This window comes from Zalophus californianus, chromosome 7, assembly GCF_009762305.2.
Source record: "Zalophus californianus isolate mZalCal1 chromosome 7, mZalCal1.pri.v2, whole genome shotgun sequence".
Classification (NCBI taxonomy): Eukaryota; Metazoa; Chordata; class Mammalia; order Carnivora; family Otariidae; genus Zalophus; species Zalophus californianus.
In genome coordinates this window covers 95,898,231-95,919,296 of record NC_045601.1, presented here as the reverse complement: position 1 = coordinate 95,919,296, position 21,066 = coordinate 95,898,231, and the positions used below count along the sequence as shown (strand labels likewise).

General features: G+C 36.3%; 1 protein-coding gene across 1 annotated transcript in view; it reads right to left on the bottom strand.

The window, feature by feature from the left end:
* Positions 1 to 21,066, bottom strand: part of BMP5 (bone morphogenetic protein 5) — a 112,414-nt gene that overhangs the window by 43,770 nt on the left and 47,578 nt on the right. The window contains 1 exon segment of the mRNA XM_035728572.1: positions 12,633 to 12,825. Within this exon segment, the coding sequence (XP_035584465.1) occupies positions 12,633 to 12,825 (193 nt within the window).

Genomic DNA, 21,066 nt, shown 5'->3' with positions numbered 1-21,066 from the left:
GGTTGGCCACAAAAGAAATTTAGGTAAGATTTGGAAAGTGAAAGTGAAGCAGTAGCCATATTTATGCTTGGAAGACTTCCGTTATGTTCAAGTGTTATTACAGCTTAGGCATACTGTCGAGATCTGCTGGTTCACCTTTTTGGTGTAGGGCAGCAGCTGAGCCTGCAGCTCCTTCAGATCCCACTGAATCTCCTTGTTCAGTTTCTCTGAATTCGGGGTCAGGCATGTGGACACATCTAAGGAAAGATTTGGTAGCAAGGAAATCATCTGCATCATTGAAATTGGAGGCTTGAAGATAGGTTCCAGTTTGTCCTCATGGCTTCCAGATCATCCTCGCAGGTTCTACTTTGCCCTTCTTTTCCCCAACTCACCCATCTGTTCTTCCAGTCTTCTCTGAGGACCTTAAGCTTAGCATCAAATGTAGAGCAACAGCCTTACATAGACTGCTTAACTACCTTCCACAGTTGCATAAGGTCAAATCCCTATAATAAATCAATATGGTATCATTCCCCAGAGGAATTAGACAGCTACCTTGTATTTGGTCAATTATATTGAGCCACTTACATCATAGAAGGGAAGTACTTGTTCTCACTGGAATAGGTACTGTGGATATGAATTTTCCTTCTCTGCCCATAAGGTTTCTGCTAAAATCAATATCCATGAAATTGTAGAATGCCTTATTTGCTGTCATGGAATTTTAATGCTGCTTCTGATCAAAAAGCTCATTTAACAGCAAATGAAGTGCAGAATGGACTCATGCTCATGGAATTCTTTTGTCTCACCATGTTACCCCTCACCTTGTAGCAGATGGCCTGATAGGACAAGGAAATGGCCTCTTTGAAGACTCAGTGATGCCACCAGTTGGTTGTCAGTATCTTGTGCAAATGGACTAATACTCTCAGGAAGCCTTATATGCTCTATATCAGCAACCAGCATAGAACTATTTCTCTCATAGCCCTCTCTCATGAGGCTAGAAATCCAGGGGTGGAAACAGGAGTGGCTCTTCTTACTCGCTCTTCCTGATCCAACGAACAAAATTTTTGCTGCTTGGCCTCAAAATGTTGGGCTCTGTTGGTCCAGAGCTCTTAGTTTCCAATAGTAGAATGATACCACTAGTAGCCTTAGCTGTGGTTCCATTAAGTTAGAAATTGAGATATCCACGTGGTCTCTTTGGGCTCCTCAGGCCAGTGAATCAACAAGCTGATAAAGGGCTGCTATAGTATGCAGGTTGATCAATCCTAAGTATCAAGAGGAAACTAAGTTGATTCCACCACAGTATGGGAAAGGAGTATGTCAGAAATATAAGACATCACCTGGAACACCCCTTAGTACTCCCATGTCCTCTGATAAAAGTCAGTGGAAAACTACAACTCAATGCAGGCATTACTACTAATGGCCCAGACACTTCAAGAATGAATATTTTATTCACCTTACTAAGTAAGGACCAATGACTGACAGTAGTGCTTAGTGAAAACAAAAAGGATATGGTTTGCATAGCAGAAGAAGGAAGTTATAAAGACCAGCTACAGCCATGTGACCAGTTACAGAAGTGAGGGTTGTAACAGTTATGAGTATTACTTTCTTATTTTGATATTAATGTATTTGTACCCCTATGAACCAATTCTTTTTTTTTCCCTTCCCTATCTGCCTATCACCTACTATAAGTAGTTTTGATGGCAGCTAACCTCATATTTCATATTGAAGTGACAGGATATTAAAGGGCAATATGACCCAGCTAGAAAAGGACTGAACAACATCCAAAGATGGATAAAAAATCGGAGAATGATTTTCCTATTATATTTTTTGGAAAAGTATGAATGATTATAAAGTGTACGTGTTGGTGTCAGTCTGACAAAGATGGACTGCTATGGCTTTATATTTTGTCAAATCAGCTAAACTGAAACCCAGACTCCCAGAATTCTCTTCCCTGTTTGGTTCTGTGTAATGGTTAGCCATATAAGAAATTTGTGCAGTAGTTGAAGTGAAGCAGCAGCCAAGTTTATGCTTGGAAGATTGGTAAAGTGCCAGGTTTTCCTCCTGCTCACATGCATTGCCACTGATCTGCTGGCTCACCTTATTGTGGGGAACAGCTGGGTCTGCTGCTCTTCCAGCTTCCACTGGATCTCAGTAACACCAGTTTCTCCAAATCCTGGCCCACAGTTCCTCCTGCCAGGTCATCCTCTTCACCTTCACATCCTAAGTAAGGGGTATGTGGAGCTCATAGTGAAGTTTACCAGCTTACCCTGCAGGTCACTCACATCACTGAAGTTGGGACTTCCTGAGAACAATGGTTTCCAATATGTCCTTGGCGTTCCAGCTTATCCTCCCAGGTGTTAGTTCTCCTCATGCTCTCCTACTCCACATCCATTTTCCTTCCCAGTCACCTGTGCTACAAACTTCAGACCCATCACCACCAGATGCAGAAGCAACAGGCTCATAGGAACTCTTTAACCAGGTCCCAAATTGCAGAAAGACAAATCACTCTAGTAAGTCCTTTATTCCTTATCACTCACATGATTCTATTTCTCTTATCCAACACTGACATATTCCCTGGTATGCATTGAATTGTGTCCTTCAAAATGATATGTTGAAGTCTTAATCCTGGGCACCTATAAATATGATCTTATTGAAAATAGGGTCTTTACAGTGTAATCAAGTTGAGATTTGGTCATGAGGGTGGGGGCTATTCCAGTATGGCTGCTCTCCTTATAAGAAGAGACATAGATAGACACATTCGGAAGGAAGATAGCTATACAAAGACAAAAGCAGAGATGGAAACTATGTTAATAGAAACCAAGGAACATCTGGGGCTATCAGGAAAGGATCGTGTCTTAGAGGTTTTGGAAGGAATGTGGCCCTAGCAGAACCCTGACTTTGGACTTCTGGCCTCCAAAACTGTTAGAAAACCAATTTCTGTTGTATTAAGCCATTCCACTTTTTGGTAAGTTGTTACAGCAGCTTTTGCAAACTAATACAGTTCTCTAGTTGGGATATTTCACATATTAAGTAGGCGGTGGGAGGCAGTATCAAAGAATGAAAAAGTGTCCATAAGATTTCATAACAAGCAGCGTGTTGGTGGATGATGTTGATGGATGATCAGTAGAATGGAATTACGAGAATCAAATTGCAGGAGTTGAGGGGTGAATAAATATAAGAAAGTGAGAGGATTTAAAGCAAAGTTATAATGATCTTCATTATAAGTCTAACTTTATAAAACAAAGAATCATTGTTGTAGATGGGATTGGTATCTGCTTAATTTCAACAATGACTTGCTATACGTCAGCTTTGATTAGAGTAATTATGCCCTTTAAGTCATCTTTCTGAGCTTGTTCTTTCTTCTTTAAGTAAAGATTAAAATAATATCTATCTCAAAAATATATTGCAGAGGGGCGCCTGGGTGGCCCAGTCATTAAGAGTCTGCCTTCGGCTCAGGTCATGATCCCAGGGGCCTGGGATCAAGCCCCGCATCAGGCTCCCTGCTCGACGGGAAGCCTGCTTCTCCCTCTCCCACTCTCCCTGCTTGTGTTCCCTTTCTCGCTGTATTTCTCTCTGTCAAATTAATAAATAAAATCTTAATATATATATATATATATATATATATTGCAGGGATGAAAGGATACACAAATAAAAAATGCTATGCAAATTACAATTGCTATTTTCTTACCAAAACAAATTTATTGCATGTAAGTATGTATATAATAAGTTGTATGTATTATGCTTGATGGCATAATTAGGATCAGAAGTGATTTATGCAATTATTACTGCAAAAGTTCTTTAATTAACCTGTGCTTATAAATTTTGAATATAGGTATTAATTCATTCTCTTTAACTCTATTAACATTTATTGATGCATATAATCCATAATGAACCTTTGTCCCTAAATCGGTTAGAGGGAAAAAATTAAGTTGAAAACTTATCAAAAGGAAGTAAAATTATTTATATAATCAACAATTAGAGATAATGAAGGAGAAATATTCTTCAGATCATTATGGAAATATTCTTCAGATCATATTTATTTATGCATGTGTATGTGTATATACACATACATTATATATTATATAATAGAGAGAGAGAAGAAATAGTTAACCAAGAGCGTAATCATTCTATAATCTAACCACCAAGCACTAAACCTGGTCAAGAAAAGCTTTCAGAAATTGTCCGGAAGGGGCGCCTGGGTGGCTCAGTCGTTAAGCGTCTGCCTTCGGCTCAGGTCATTGTCCCAGAGTCCTGGGATCAAGGCCCACATCGGGCTCCCTGCTCAGCGGGAAGCCTCCTTCTCCCTCTCCCACTCCCCGTGCTTGTGTTCCCTCTCTCTGTCAAATAAATAAATAAAATCTTAAAGAAAAAAAAAAGAAATTGTCTGGAAGATACACTTTGGAGGAAAAGTGGCATTACTCTTTTTCCATAGACATGAACCTTACAATACCAGGACTTCTCCAGTCTTTCCAAAATTTCTACTCTTATAAGTATTTCACCTCCTTCCATCACCCTTTGCCTTTGAATAGCTTGTCAAGTCTAATAAAAATATAATGATGGCCACCCAAGGACAGAGCATACATCTTTCTCTGGGCATTTGACATAAATACCACAATACCACTTAAGGAACCCAATGTACAACTCTAGTATGGAACACATTAATAAGGGACAACAAATGAATAAATTATATTCTCGAATTTTTGTCAAAAGTTTCTCTCAGAAGCAGCATTTACAAGTATTAGAATTTGACTCTGTTAGCTGACTGATATTTTCAACTGATTTTTTTTCTACCAAAACAAATGTGAAATAATAAAATTCTATGAACCTCATGAAGCATCAGTTTTCCGAATATCTGACTCAATGCTGCACTTACATTCTAAGGGTACAGAGGTAAATTGGTAAAATAGTAATATTAGATGAAAGTGAATGACAAGCATGTGAAAAAAGAAAAACAAGTTGAATTCCCACTATGAAAATTCAGTTTTCTCTCAGCAGAGTTTTTTTTTTTTTAATTGCCAAGATATTGTCAATGTTTAACAGGTTTCCTGGCATTACATCATCCCATATTTTTCCTCTGCAGAGAATCTAAACATGTGCTACTGGATATATATACACACACACACACACACACACAGGATGCCCCCTCATTCAACAAGAAACAAAGAAGTAAGACTGTTACACAGATAGTCCAACCACTTTTAATGCCTCCTAATCAATGAGCCATGCACCCAGAGCTCTTAGGACTTGAAAAGCTCTTCCATGCTATGACGCGTAGGATGCAAAATATGAAATTAGTCAAAGAAAAATTGACCAGGACTTTAGTCCCATTTTTATATTTATAACTTAAACCTTTAAATAGAACAGGGTTTCTCAACCTCAACATTATGGACATAAATGTCATTCTTTATGGTGTGGAGGAGCTGTCCTGTCCATTGTAGAAGGTTTAATCGCTTCTCCCACTACCCCGGCATTTCTACTCACTAGACTCCACCAGCACTCCATCCTCCCACCCTCACCAACCGTGGCAGTCAAACATGTCTCCAGACATTGTGAAATGTTCCCCGGGGCCCACACTGCCCTAGTTGAGAACCCTGAAGGGGAGCACGAATCCCTGCACACTGAAGCGATGCAAGTTATGCTTCTGTACCATCCTGTATGGAGAAAACGACATCAACCATGGAGCATCCTGTTCTGCTATACTGCTCTCAAGAGCCCACGAAATCTTCCTGAGTGGAAATTGTCAGCGTAGACTCTGAAGTATGTCCACAGAAGAATCACAAATCTTAGCGAAGCAGGATGGGGGAGATGATGTAAATATGAAGCTGACTGTGAACTGGAATGATGACAGCTTAACTAAATATATCCAAGTAGTGAAGGTGGCTAATGACATCAAGCAGGCTAACTTAAAATGTTTTTACAATGGAGTACAAAAATTTATATTCATAGCAGAACATTAGGAAAGGGTTGAATTCTGCATAGCACATGTATACATATATAGGCACATACATGTGCACACATGTGCATATACATATGTGAAATAATTAATTCAAGTACAGCACTCAGCACAGTGCGAGACACATGATGAGTGCCATTAATTGGATAAGCCCTGGCTGCTATTCTTAGTAATAGTAATATTGGCATTGATAGTTTTACTTGTATTATTTCATTCCTTATACATTTAAACATTTTAATACTCAGGAATATTTCTTCTAGGACACACCCCTCTCTCTGTTTCTCTGTCTCTCTCTGCCCCTCTCTCTTCTCCTCCCTTTCACTCTCTCTCTCCCTCTGGCTATAGGAAATTCCTACTTGTCCTGAAAGGCCCAGCTCAAGGGTGCACTTCTCTCAGTGGCTTCCCTTAAGGTCCCTCACCTTCCCACATGAAGAATTAATTTCCCCTTCATTTGTGTTTCCACAACACTTAGTGCATACTTACATCATAGTGCTTAGCACATTGTATTACAGTTATTAAAGTCTGTGTGCGGCAGGCCCACCACAGCCCCTAGCCCTCAGGCTATGAGCTTCTGAGATTTTATTTACTCGGCCTTATGTCCCTTGTGCTTGCTACATGGTAGGTGCTCAGCAAAAGCATGCCGACCTCAGCTGAATTATCTGGAAAATTCAATCATGTGGAAACCTCATTTCCCAATAATGCCAGATATATGAGGTGTGACTGAGGAGCAATGCCTTCTATATAGAATTTGGGGCTGTAAGCCTTATATGAAAAGATTAAATAAGTGAAATGATGCAAAGTGTGTTAACTTTTTACCAAGAAAAATAAAAATCTGGATAAATATCAGAACACTCCTTTAAATCGCACACATTTAAATATGAGTGGGAATAAATGGGGGAGGTGGGAGATGGTAGAACTAGAATATATTATTTTAAGACTTTTAAGTCTTGCTAAGATAAATACATGTGAAAGAGATGATATAATGGGTCTTTTAAAAAATTTTCATTACCTAAACACTGCCAAAAAATTCATATATTAGATGGTTAATGGATTAGAAAATGTCTTGAATATAAAAACGTATCTATAAAACATCAGTCTGAGTTACCTTGAGAATCCCCACTACAACACTCTTCTATAAGAACATTAGGGAAAGTGAGCTTTATGTATGTGAGATATATATATATATATATATATATATATATATATATATATATATATATGTATATATATATACACACACATTGTTGAATGCATTGTATTCAAGAATACAGTCTGCACTGACATTTCAATTGTTTCTGAGTTTAATTCAAAACACTAAGTAAAATACAACCCACAAGTCTGAAGATAGAAATTTTATATAGAAACTTTAAGAGGTGACCCTAGCTTTGAAAATGGCCAGAAGTACTAGTTTCTTTTCCTACTTCCATTTTAGTTCTTGATTTAAGAAATATATGAAGCCATAGAAAATCAATACTAAACAAAATATAATAATAATTGGATTTCAAAAGTACTTTTTTTAGTTTTTATTTAAATTCTAGCTAGTGAACATAGAGTGTAATATTGGTTTCAGGAGTAGAATTTAGTGATTCATCATTTACATAAAGTACCCAGTTCAAAAGTACTTTTTAAAACTGAAATTCTTTCTGTTTTAACTGTGATGACATGATATATAAATGAAGTATTTTTAATCTGTTCCTCCTCACTTTCAGAGAGCTAAAGTCAAGACTCCCAGTTGGCACAATAACTTCCCAAAGTATAAAGGAAATATATACATACACACACACACACACACACACACACACACACACACACACACACACACACAGATACTTATCTATCTTCATTTTCTGTGGGGAAAAAGATGCCTTCTACGGCTTATTAAAAATAAGGGCCACTTATTGCTAAATGCTAGTGTTTTGTTTAGTTTCATTTTGGTTTGGTTTTTGCCCACCTCTACCTCGAGAAGCTGGGAAGGCTATTTTGTAAAGAAATGTGTAGCATGAAGTTGTTTCATTAACATCTCTGTCTCAACTATAATTATGCTTGTTTCTGATTATAAAAATAATGTTGGCTATAAAAATTTATCAAGTACACAAGGGGATAACAATTAAAATTTCAAACCCACCAGTCAGCAATAAACACTTAGTGCTTCCTTTTGATCTGTTTTCTACATGAATTTATTTAAAATTGGTATAATTATGCCTCATACTTTAGTCAAGTAATGTTATAGTCTGAGAACCTTTCAGTGTTATCAAATATTTTTAAACACAATTTCTACTTGTTATATAAAGTATAGTATCTCCATTTTCCATAAAATGAAGTGTGATATCTTATCTTCTGTTTAAAACTGAAATGTCCTCAATTTATGCGATTGCAAACAATACTGTAATAAACACTTATATGTGAATCTTTGTCCAATTTGTCTACATCTCTGATATTTCTGTATAATTCATAAATAACTAGTCTCCCATCTCCATCACTCTTCAACTGTATTTCAAAGAAGAGTTTGATTACTTATTTAACATTTTCTTTCAGGGACAAGTTCAGAGATAGCTTCCATGGTGTTGCTGTTAAGTTGGGTGATATTCATTTCATTATTAAACTTAAAAATGTACCAATTCCTTTGTTATGAATCAAAGATCAGGTGATTTTTTTATTAAATAAAGGCACCTGGCATCATATTACTTACTTTATCTTTACATAAAAATAGGTATCAGTAAATGGTAGCTTTTGTTACTATAATAACCACCTGCTTTTGGTTCCCCTATGCATACAATCCTCTAAACCCTAGCAAAATAGTTGCTCCTACTGAGCTATATGGTGTATATATTGACCAATGTATTTATCAAGTATCAACTATGGTCTTTGTACTGTGATAAGTACTAGTTCTTCCCAAATCATCTGAAATACTTTTGTTTTGTAATACTTGTTATTGTTCCATAATACTTATTATTGTTTTTATTCTTTTCATATTTGTAAACTGAAATCCTAAGATATACAGCAATCTCCCCATAGGGAAATTCCAAAGTCCATGCTGTTATTGCTATACATCACTATTGTCTATGGTGGCTGAAATCCCACATAGAAACCTGAAATATTCTAAGAGGCATATGTACTGTTTCTATATCATCCATCCCTTAAATATATTTATATTTCTTTGGAACAAAAAGTAGAGGTGCAAAAAGTGAATCCTGAATGTATGACAAAGACAGGGCATTTTCTCACACTGTGGATTAATAAACCTCTAGTAATGAATGAATGTCTATTTCAAAGACAAGGAAAGAATTTTGCCAGAGATTCTCTCAGCTGATCAATAGTATATAAAACTGAAATGTAGGGTATACATGCGTGAGTTTGCATGTTTTGGAGATTGAAAAAGATAACTAGGAAAAAGCCGAAACACATTAGCAAAAACAAAACCCACAGAAAATAATAAGGATAGAATAAACCTACAGGATGATTCAGCAACAATACGTGATAGATTTCAAGAATGTCAACTTAAGAGAACTGAATTAATATGGAATCGAATTTACTGAATTGAACTTTTATAAATGCTATTCAGTAAATTGGATAACAACCTATGCAATCTATACCATCCTAGGGTTTAGAATGGCGAGCCAAGAGAGTACTTAAGATTTTAGAAATCATTTCTCAAAGATTTAGGGAAAATATCAAGGATATTAGGAAATCTTGGATGTTAGAATAGACCTAAACACATGTTAAAATAAGTAAAGACTTAGCCAAATTATACTCAAGAGTACTGAAAAAGCATGCAGATATAGTTGTAGAAACACTGAGAGCAGTATTTTTCAAACCAGGTATAATTAGAGAAATAGCAAAGCTCCAAGATAAACAAATGTCCCATCGTTTGAAGAAATTGAAATTTTCAAAACTGTGAAATCTGATAAGCTAAGCATCAACACCCATAAATATTCCCAAATGTATTACTCATAAAACTCAGCGTGAGTTCATCAGGAATCAATCTATAAATTATTATCAAGAGTCTCTTCTAGTAGTCCTTTATTTTCATCATGATTATTATGTCTTAAATTATGCAATTCACATACTTGGAGAAAAGAGGTGAAAGAAAGTGAAATGGATGGCTAATTCAATGGATAACATTTAAAAATATCCTGAGCATATAAACAATAGAGTTAAATAAAAGTTAGGATTTTAAATTGTGATCAATGTAAAGTCTGTATTTAGAGTCAAACAATCAGTAAGTATACTCCAGAGGATAGAGACCTGGCATACCAGTGGTTCCTGTAAAAAACACTTGGGATATGAAATAACTAACTATGAATTCTGTATGCATAAATATTGTGAATGACCAAAAATGGAGATAATTCAAGTATTTTAATATATGTTAATAGAGTATTATCCCAATCATGGGTAATAATAATTTCAAAATTTTAATTTGTATCAAGCAAATTAGTGCTGAGGATTAAAAAAATATTTAAGACACTATCTTTTCTTTAATGGAGCTCACAGTCCAAGAGTGGAAACAAACAGAAAAAGAAAATTACAACTAAAATATTGGTTAGTTATGGCAATATAATTAAATAATATTTGGAGTATAATTTTTAATTCTCATGACTTAATCTTATTTTTTTTAATTTTATCTATTTATTTGAGAGAGAGAGAGCACGAGCAGGGGCAGGGGCAGAAGGAGAGGGAGAAGCCGACTTCCCGCTCAGAACCCAACTACATAGGGCTCCATCCCAGGACCCGAAGGCAGATGCTCAACAGACTGAGCCACCCAGGCGAACCCTCTCATCACTTAATTTTAAAAGACACCATCATCATTTAGTATTAAAAAATACAATGTAGTATGCCAGGCTCTTTCTCTGACAAAAACAAACAAACAAAAAACCCCCAAAACTTAGTATACTTATTTTATAAATGAAACTACTGGATTGAGATTTAAACAAACAAACAAAAATCTACCCATAGACAAATAGCTAGTGAGTGTTCAAGCTGAGAAAGGAACACAGATTTTTCTGCCTTGGATTACTGCTCTTAAAATAAGATCAGCATTGAGTGAAATAAGTCCATCAGAGAAAGACATGTATCATCTGACCTCACTGATATGAGGAATTCTTAATCTCAGGAAACAAACTGAGGGTTGCTGGAGTGGTGGGGGGTGGGAGGGGTGGGGTGGCTGGGTGATAGGCATTGGGGAGGGTGTGTGCTATGGTGAGCTCTGTGAATTGTGCAAGACTGTTGAATCACAGATCTGTACCTCTGAAACAAATAATGCAATATATATTAAGAAAAAAAAAAGAAGAAGAAGATAGCAGGAGGGGAAGAATGAAGGGGGGGAAATCAGAGGGGGAGACCAATCATGAGAGACTATGGACTCTGAAAAACAAACTGAGGGTTCTAGAGGGGAGGGGGTGGGGGGATGGGTTAGCCTGGTGATGGGTATTAAAGAGGGCACGTTCTGCGTGGAGCACTGGGTGTTATGCACAAACAATGAATCATGGAACACTACATCACAAACTAATGATGTAATGTATGGTGATTAACATAACAATAAAAAATTAAAAAAAAGAAAAAAAATAAGATCAGCATTTATTAAAGTCCATCCGGCTGAAACAGTGTTTCATGAGTATTAAGTGTTATACGACCCAGAGGAAAAGATTTCACAGTCAAATAATTTTGATGAAGACTAGGTTTCTTTACTCTAAAGCTTTCTTAAGACTTTAATATTCTGATGTGCACTGTGAATCTCCTAGAGAATGGTCTAACAGGCAGGATTTTCAAATGCATTTGACCTCAGAAGCTTTTTATTCTTTTTTCTTCATTGAGCATTATGAGGGGCTATTGTCCCATTGAGCACCCTTTTGGGAATTCTGGCACTCTTGAAGACCAAGAGAAATCTAAACATCAGAGACTAGAAATATTCAACAAGGAGAGGGAGGAGCCTTGGATGGGACAAGATGGTTGTCTTTAAATATCTGTCTCATCAAAGAAAGACATACCATTTCACCAAAGGGAAGATCTAGATCTAATGAATGGAAGCTACTGGAGACAGAGCTGTCCAACAAAGGTGGCTTATCACCTATAAAGGTGTTATCCAAGAGACTTCTTCACTGGGGGAAAGGCCTGAGAACTACACTAAGCTTCTTTTCAACTCTTCTATTTGATGGTTCATTTGCAGTAATTATCAACTGAAGTTTTCATATATTTAGCATTTCAGGTTATCTGTCCATTTTTGCACCATTTGAATGAACCATTTTACAGACAGAAGACATACAGGTCAATGGTCAGAACCTGTTGCAAATGTAACGCCTTATATCAAAATACGCATAACAACATACAAGCAATTTACATTTATGCCAGGGTGAAATAAAGCTGCTCTCTTCTCTAACTTACAAAACACCAAGTTATTTAAATTATTTTAATTATCAATTTTACATGCGCATACTAAAATGGAAATTTTCTCATTTACAAAATGAGACAAGGGACCTGGGAAGCATGAAACCATCTAGTATACAGATTGGTGTCAGGAGGACGGAAAAGCTAGGGAATGTGGAAGGCATTTTTCAGATCAATTACTCTTATTTTCAATGTGTCTATACCTGGCTCTCAACGTCATTACATCCAAAGAAAACATGATTTGATAGATCACATGGATTATCAATGGCTTTTACTACAATTAACCTTTGTTTGCATAGTAAGTTAGATATAAAGTCATTACCTATTTGCATATTCCTTGATGATCTGATATATGCTAATCTTAATTGTTTCATTTTCAAATCGACTATTGCTCTGGTCCTTGTATATTCGGAATTCAGCTGCTGTCACTGCTTCTCCATGAGGAATTTGAGTCAGATCAAACCGGAATTCTTTGTAATGCCTTCGCTGGTGAGAAAAATCCTTGTCTCTCTCAACTGAAGAAGAAGAAAAAAAAAAAAAAAGGAAGGAAAAAAGTTAGTCCTTTATAAAATATGGAAATTAATGGTAAATTCTCCAGCTTTGAAAATGAAGACAAACAAGTAGGATATTATAAAACGGAGAAAACACTAGAACAACAGACCCATACATGTTTCCAGTGGAAGGAAATTCCACAAACCAACATTTAGTTCAAAAGCAATATAACCTCTGTGGTTTCATACAAATTCCTGGATCTTAAATAGAAAGGCTATCCAAAAATGTTTTAAAAAGCAAAGGTTATAAAATGATTACTAGTATGTATCAGGTACCAGAACACAGAAGGATTCATACAGGAATTAGGAATACGTTATAGAAACCCCCAGGGTTCCAGGTGAAATCAGTGATGAGATTTAGCACACCTGAGGGAGAAAAATAGGAAGGACTGAGAAATTGCAGGCACATAAGGACTATGTTTATGACATTATAAAGGTCAAGTAAATAAAACAAATTTATGTTCACAAGAAAGATTACTTCTAAAACGCCTTCCCCAGAATTTTTTTCTCCTTTTAGCAAATAAAATGTTCTTTTATTTTTAAAAAAATTACACTTTTATTACTTCTTATAGATTGTTTAGTACAACCTCCTTACCCATGGTGCAGCATAAAGCCTTCCAAAGATCTCTGTCTGTTCTTACTCAAAATAGAGGGAAACATATTTTTCCCCTTCAACAACCTTCCTGCTAAATGAAGTCAGAGAACTTTTCCTCTTGGGAACATTACGGAATGTTGAAGAATTCAGGACAGTAAGTGTCAGGCATATTATTATATAACCTGGCTTTGTAAAATAGAGTATTATTTCATACAGTCTCTATCCACTGGGCACCAAACACCTTCTTAAGGAATTATCTATTCAAAGGACTCGTTTTTAGTCCTGCACTATCATTTGATGAAGTTATGTTTCTCAGTATTGGTAGCTTTCTCAAAATCTCAGTTATCTAGTATACTACAGGACAGGATCACAAAAATCTCACTCCAAAGCACTGTGTACAATGTATCTCATAATTACAGCCTGCAATCACACTTGTGCACGTTCTCAGTAATGTGTTTCTATTGCTAAAATTGTGTTGCAAGAAGATAAAAAAATGTATAAATTGTGTAAATGAATTCACAAGCTGAAAAAGTTTATGAAAATATCTTGAAGTGCTTCACTGAAATCATATCAACACTGCTATAAATATCTGAAACTTGGGGTCCTAAACTAGAGGAAGGATTAAGATTAAGGAAGAGAGAAGAGGGTCATGCCCATCCAGGAATGACCGTGGAAGCCAAGGCTGCTAGAACTCTGTGTTCCATGGCCAGATGAGATCCATGTCCATGAAGAAGCTCATGACAAAGGAGTACATGATTCCTTGCCTTCATCCTTCAAAACAATCTTGGGCTTATTTTCCCCAGGAGGAGGAGGTGGTTTAGGAGAACAAGGAGCTCATCTCCACCCCTACCTCCCATACCTAAGCCAGCAAAGAAAAATATAAACCACACCTAGGGGCATTTTTGTCCTGTGGTGCTTGGCAAGGATGGTGCTCTTCAGCTGTCTGGCTCAAGGTGATACCACCTCATCTGACTTGTTTTGTTTTTTTTTTAATATTACTATCTTGGTCCTTGGACCTAAGAAAGGTCCAGTCCCAGGGAGATCATTCATCAACTTTTCCCTAAATAAGGAAGGTAATCTCATTTTTAGGATGCTATTTTGGTCCATAATTTTAAACTTCTTTTCTGTCTAAACTTCTACTGGCAATAGCATGGACTGGTATGAACACATGTCCCGTGGCTCTGTTTGCCCATTCTCCCGACTCAGCCATGTAAGAGGGAAAGCATAAGGGTAGAAAATGCCTACATCTAATAAATGAAAGTGACTTCAAACTTGCCATGTTAAAACGTGCCACAACTTTTGTTTACAGAATACTGAACTTAATTCCCTGCAAACCTGTTCTTTTCTGATTCTAAATTAAGTAGATGATATTATAAAACAGGATTTAAATAGCACTCATTATATTCTAGTCCTGTTCTAAGCATTGTGTTAATATTAACATATTATACTTTGTAACAACCAGTGAGGTAGGTTCTACTATTATCCTCACATTGAAGATGAAGTAACTGAGGAGGCAGAGAGAATAAATACCCAAGAATATGAATCAAGCATTTGAGGCCACCAGGCTATGAAATCTGAAATCTCAGATACACAAGTCCAAAATCCCAAAAGCTCTGAAAACTGAATGTTTGGCTTCAGGTTAATTTGGCAGAAGAACTGGAAATTAGCTGATTTGAGGCAACTTAAAAGTCTCTATTTATCCCACTTTATATAAATATTTATTGCTTTGCTGCAGAAATGTTCATGTGTTTGACTAGGTTGCACTGTTGCAGACTCTGCTTGAGGAGTTCCATATTTTATCATAAATGCACCAACCAGCCATTCAAAAATATATTTTTCTATTCTGAAAGTCAATATTTAAAATTCTAAATAACAATCATCGTGCAATTTTTCATTAACAATCAATTTTATATTTGAAATTTAGACCAAAAAAAAAAAAAAAAAACCCTATAGTCCTCAAAATAAGGCCTGAGACATGAGTTTGTTAGGATCCAATCTAAAGCATGCACCTGCATAATGCAAATAAGTATTGAATTCATATTATGGAAAGTCATCTACTGTTCTGGAATCCCTTGTGAGATGTTAGTATAATAAAGTGGAAAGCTAGAATTTCAGCTGTTATTATAAAATTCAGTTTTCTAATCCAGGCTATTTAACCTAACCCCTTAAGGGGGCAAATTTTCAAAGAGTTTAATAAAATTTTATATTAAATATACCACACAAAATAAAGTTGCAGTGCAGATTTGTCCTGTGACTCAAATTCTTATATCCTATTGCTTTGAATTATAATTGCACTAGTAAATGCCATGGGACATGTTGGAGTGAATAATGGAATAAAACTTATATTTATATAGCCTTGCACTCCTAATGATGCTCACAAATATTCACAAGGTAATCTCAGTTACCTCAAAGAGCAAGGCTAGGGAGGTGTCAAATATTAATACCCCTAATTTAAGAATAAGAAATTGGGTGATGACAGCTAGGTGGTAACAGATGTCTGTCTTCTAAAGCTCATTATAAATCTTTGCTCAATGTCCATACCACCTACATAATGACATCCTACGGTTCTGTACTTAAAGAGACTAGTTCATAGCTAGTATATTTTTACAATGTTTCTCAGCAGTACGCAAAAAGGTGGAGAATAGGCTGGAGAATCAAGGGCTTGATCAACAATGGTTAATTAGCATCTAACACAAACAATGCTTGATTCAAAGAAGTCTTCTAATAAATACTGAACAGAAGAGTGTATGACTCTATCTCTTCACTAAGTATCATCCTGCTGCATTACCTGTTGAGGAAAGGCATGATAATTTCTTTAACTCTCATTTGTTTGGCACATACTTCATTTAATCCTCATACCTCACTTATGTCTCCAAGTTTCTATAACTTGCCCAAAAGCCCACTATGAATAATTGGGAGAGAACAAATTTCATTCCACAGTCAAGAATTCAATTCCCAGGGCGCCTGGGTGGTTCAGTCAGTTAAGTGTCTGCCTTCGGCTTAGGTCATGATCCCAGGGTCCTGGGATCAAGCCCCACATCGGGCTCCCTGCTCAGTGAGGAGCCTGCTTCTCCCTCTCCCTCTGCTGTTCCCCCTGCTTGTGTGCACTCTCTCTCTGTCAAATAAATAAATAAAATAAAAAAAAAAAGAATTCAATCCCCAAGCCCTCAACAACATAACACTGTGTTTTTTTCCTAGATGTGGTTTTGTTTTATCTCATTATCACTCAGCAAAGTTGATCTTTCAATGCTTTCATTCTCCTCTATGATGCTCCTACTCTAGAGAAGATGCCATACTTTCTGGACTCTGCTCATTCTTCTAGAACTCAATCCCTCCAATCTTTATTGTAGTAAATGTTGTGTTATATTCACTTATTTAATATTGATGCCATTTCTTATCTAAGGAAATTTTTATGAATAAGCAAGTGATTGTATTCATAATTTGAATTAATATTATATAACATCTGTATTAGCATGCAAGGTCATCCTTTTATTACAACCATATTTTAAAATAATTGTAACTGACCAGCTGGAACTTTCCATATTCCAACCTTTTCTCCACCAGACCTACTACTAAAACTATCCTCCCAAAACAGATGAAAAAGAACATAGACATGTTTTATATCCCTTAAGTATAAGCTTACTATAGGAGATATCCCTGCCGTGTTTATATCTAATGATTTGGGTACATATTAAGCATTGTTTCACCATATATTACAGTGTCCTATAACCCCCCGCAGTTATAAATGGCTTGGAAAGCTTAAAAGATAAACAAATAAACAAGAAGATAATCAGGAAATATATACGATTTTTGTTTTTTTAATTCATATTGTATTAAATATTTGGGCCTCTCAATTCACTCTTTAATTTAAATGTTCTATCAACTAAATCCCATGAGATTCCTCAATCACCTTTATCATCATTTCTAATAAAATCTGTATTGCCGAGTTAAAATATGTAAGACTCCATAAAATCATAATTACATTCCTATTGGGTGGTAGAAAAGACGCTCTTAATCACTGGACAAAAAAAAAACAAACAAAAAAACAAAAACGAAGGCAGGAGGTTTAGCTCATTGAAAGCAGATCCAGATTTGTCAAGGGGATAGAATGACACATGTTAAAACATACTGAGGTCAGGAGGTTGACACTTTTCTCTAGTGAAGACCATTCCTTTATCCCACACCACAGACACCATTTCTCTGCTGTGAAGTGGAAAAGAGAGTTTGGGAACACACGTAAGTAGATTTAAAACACACATCTGTATCAATCAATTCACCTATGAAAATTGCATTTAAAAAGAGAACACAGTGACCTGCCCAGACTGCTATTTTCATATCTGCTTACATATCTAACAAGGTCCATAGGCTGTATTTTGCCAATGGCCATACATACAGTATGGCACACACTTCTCACACTACCAATGAGGATACATGCTTGTTTGGAAGATCGCTAGGTGTAAGCCAATGAATATCACCATGAAGGTTAAATAAGTCCATCAACATAGGATTGTTTACTTACCTAAGATGATGGTTGCCAACAGTGCACCCTGCATAAATTAAAAACAGTTGCTTTCCTGCATATATATATATATATATACAAACCCAGAGAAAATAAATCACCAAAAATTCAGCAAAATTTATACAGTTTACCACTCAAAACACAATCATAATGATGGTGGTGAATATTTGCTTCTAGGAAACACGTTTTTGTCTACTTCAAACATTTGTATCTATGTGAACTACCTGGAGCAAAAAAAAGCTCACCAACGCTGACAGAACCAGAGAATTTATTAATTATTATTATTTGGTTTTAAAAAGTGGCAACATCAAAGCATCCAAGAGGTAAAATATGAATCAAAAGATTCACATTCTATGATTAATGGGCTGACAGTAAAAAGAAACAGTTAAACAGAAGCCCCAAACTACATTCTAAATGCTCTAAATTGCCAGTGTTTCGCAAAGATTAAGCTTCTCGTGTTTAAAGACAGTCACTGGAAACTTTTATTGCCGAGGTATAACTTAACAGAAGTTAATGACTGATTGCAGTCCCTCTCTTTCCCAGACACCTCTCTGAATGTCTTTATCATTAATAGAAATTGGATAGAAATGTCCGATTAAAGATTTTCACGTCTAACATATCTGAAGAGTAGAATTAATTGACAGAGGATTGCAGTTTTATCTATGTAGTGATTTATCTGCAGTCTTCGGGAGATGCATTCACGGGCAATCAGTCTTAATCTCCCACACACGGGCTATAACTCGGAAGACACAAATAGAATCAGTAGCTGCAAGGCAAAGATAGCATTCTCCCAGGAGCCTAGCCCGCTGTTGAAAGAGTACAGATCATTGTTTGCTGCTGAGTGCAAAAAACATTAAGCGATTACTCATAGAATTATTACTTATCCGCATTGCATTTTAAAGTAAAAGGGGGAAGAAAGCACAGATAACATGCGACTACCAAGATGTATGACTTCACAAGACATCCCTCACGGGCTAGTCCAGGGAGAAACACAAACTGGTCCCATAGAGGCCTATTCATTGATCAGTGAGCACACACGCACACGCTCCTTTGAATGGATAACCATTCCAGAGAGTGTGGTAAACTCCAGATTCCAGAAACCCTAAGAGCCTCTTAACACCACCGTAATGCTTGACCTGAAGGAGGGAAAACTGTCCTCCTGAATGTATTGTTTCAAAGAACAATTTCAATTGGCTTTCAAATGTTCTGTAGTTAAAATGCTCTTACTTGTACTTATAAATGCTTCCTGAATTCCGTTTTATAGAGAAGGAAATCTCAAAAGAAAGGTGAGATGGTTAAATACTTTAAATATTTTAAGGAAATGGCTAAACAAATTGGTTTCCTGAATCAATGTCAAATACACGTAATTTTGAAATTTACAAAATTTAATTAATGGTCCAATATCTAAATGTTGTTTTGCTTTAACAAATATAAGCAACTTAGGAACACAAAGAATTCAATCTTTTACAAAGAGAGCTTGGAACTGGGGTGAAGATGATGTGTGTTCTACTTGCCCTCAGACTGGATGAGCCCAGCACTCAGCCCCCAGTAGTTATTTAGATTACTATAATGATGACAGCTTTACAGATTAGGCATTGGCATGAACATGGATATATTGCATAATAATAAATTAAACAATAATAACAATAAGTTAAATAATTTTTATTTGATAAAATTAATATATTTCAAATTTTTTTCCTTCTCCCTTATTGGATTCAGTCCATCTCCTGGCTGTCAGAGGCTGCTTTTCTTTTTCTCATCTTCCACATATACTCACCTTGATAATCATCCTAAAAATAGCTACTGTATGACTTTTCCATTTGTTCAATCCCAAAATATTTATTGGATAACTGCTCTGGGCCAAATCCTAAAAGCTAAGGAGATATAAGAAGAAAAGAGATGGGAGCTCAGGATGAGAAAGAAAGACATGGAAAAGTACCATTGGGACACAACTGTGTTGAGGCTACTGGGGATATGTGTAATATAAGGCAGAATAAAAAAGGAAAGAACAACACATTGTATATAGGATGCTGCAGGAGGAGATCATTTTGAGCTTGGTCTTAAAAAAATTTTATCAGGTAAAGCGTTCGTATCGATGGAAAGAGATTTGAAGGCTATGGCCAAAGTAGTGAATAATAAATAGTTCATTGTCATTGCACAATATGGAGTCTAGGAGGTCAGCAGTAGAATCTGAGGAATAGTTAAGAGTTTACTGGGAATGGATCAATGTTTTCCACTCTTCCGATCCCATTGGTGCATTATGTATTCTAATAGTTAAAGACATGAACTTATATTTTTGTAATCAATATCACAGGCAAGTATATAGTCAACACTCGATCTTGAAAGAGAGTTGGATGAGTTAATGACTCCTTAATAATCCTCTCCCTTTCCTAATTTGATGGTTTTCCTCCCCCTGTCCTCTAACTAAGATGCTTTTCCCATTTTCAGAACTCCAAATCCTACCCCTACTTAACATCTCCAGTTCCAGGGTGCCTGGATGGCTCAGTTGGTTAAGCATCTACCTTTGGCTCAGGTCATGATCCCAGGATCCTGGGATCCAGCACTGGGTTAGGCTCCCTGCTCAGTGAGGAGTCTGCTCCATCCCCTGCTTGTGCTCTCTCTCTCTCTCTCTCTCTCTCAAATAAATAAAATCTTAAAAAAAAAAAAATCTCCAGTTCCAATGCCACAAACACCACTTTGAAAATTTCTGTCTACATTAATTTCTCCCGCTAAGAACCCCACAGCACTTTTTCTGTACCTCTCTTTAGATAATGGACATGACATAATTAAGAGTGCTGGATTTGAAGTAAGAAAAACTTGAATTCAATCTTATTTACCTAACATAGTAAAGAGTGTGATATTAGGGAAAGTGATTCAACATCCCTATGCCTTTATTTATCCATCTTTAAAATGAAGGTAGATGATAAAATGCTCACTCCAGTGTGTTGTAAAGGTTAAATGATATTTGAGAGAGTCTTAATGTAAGTGCCTGGAACACAGCAAGTTCTCAAAAAGCAGTAGATATCCTATTAATCACTATCCACTTGCATTGTAATTATTATGTCACCCCATGGGTAAGACACTTTAGAGA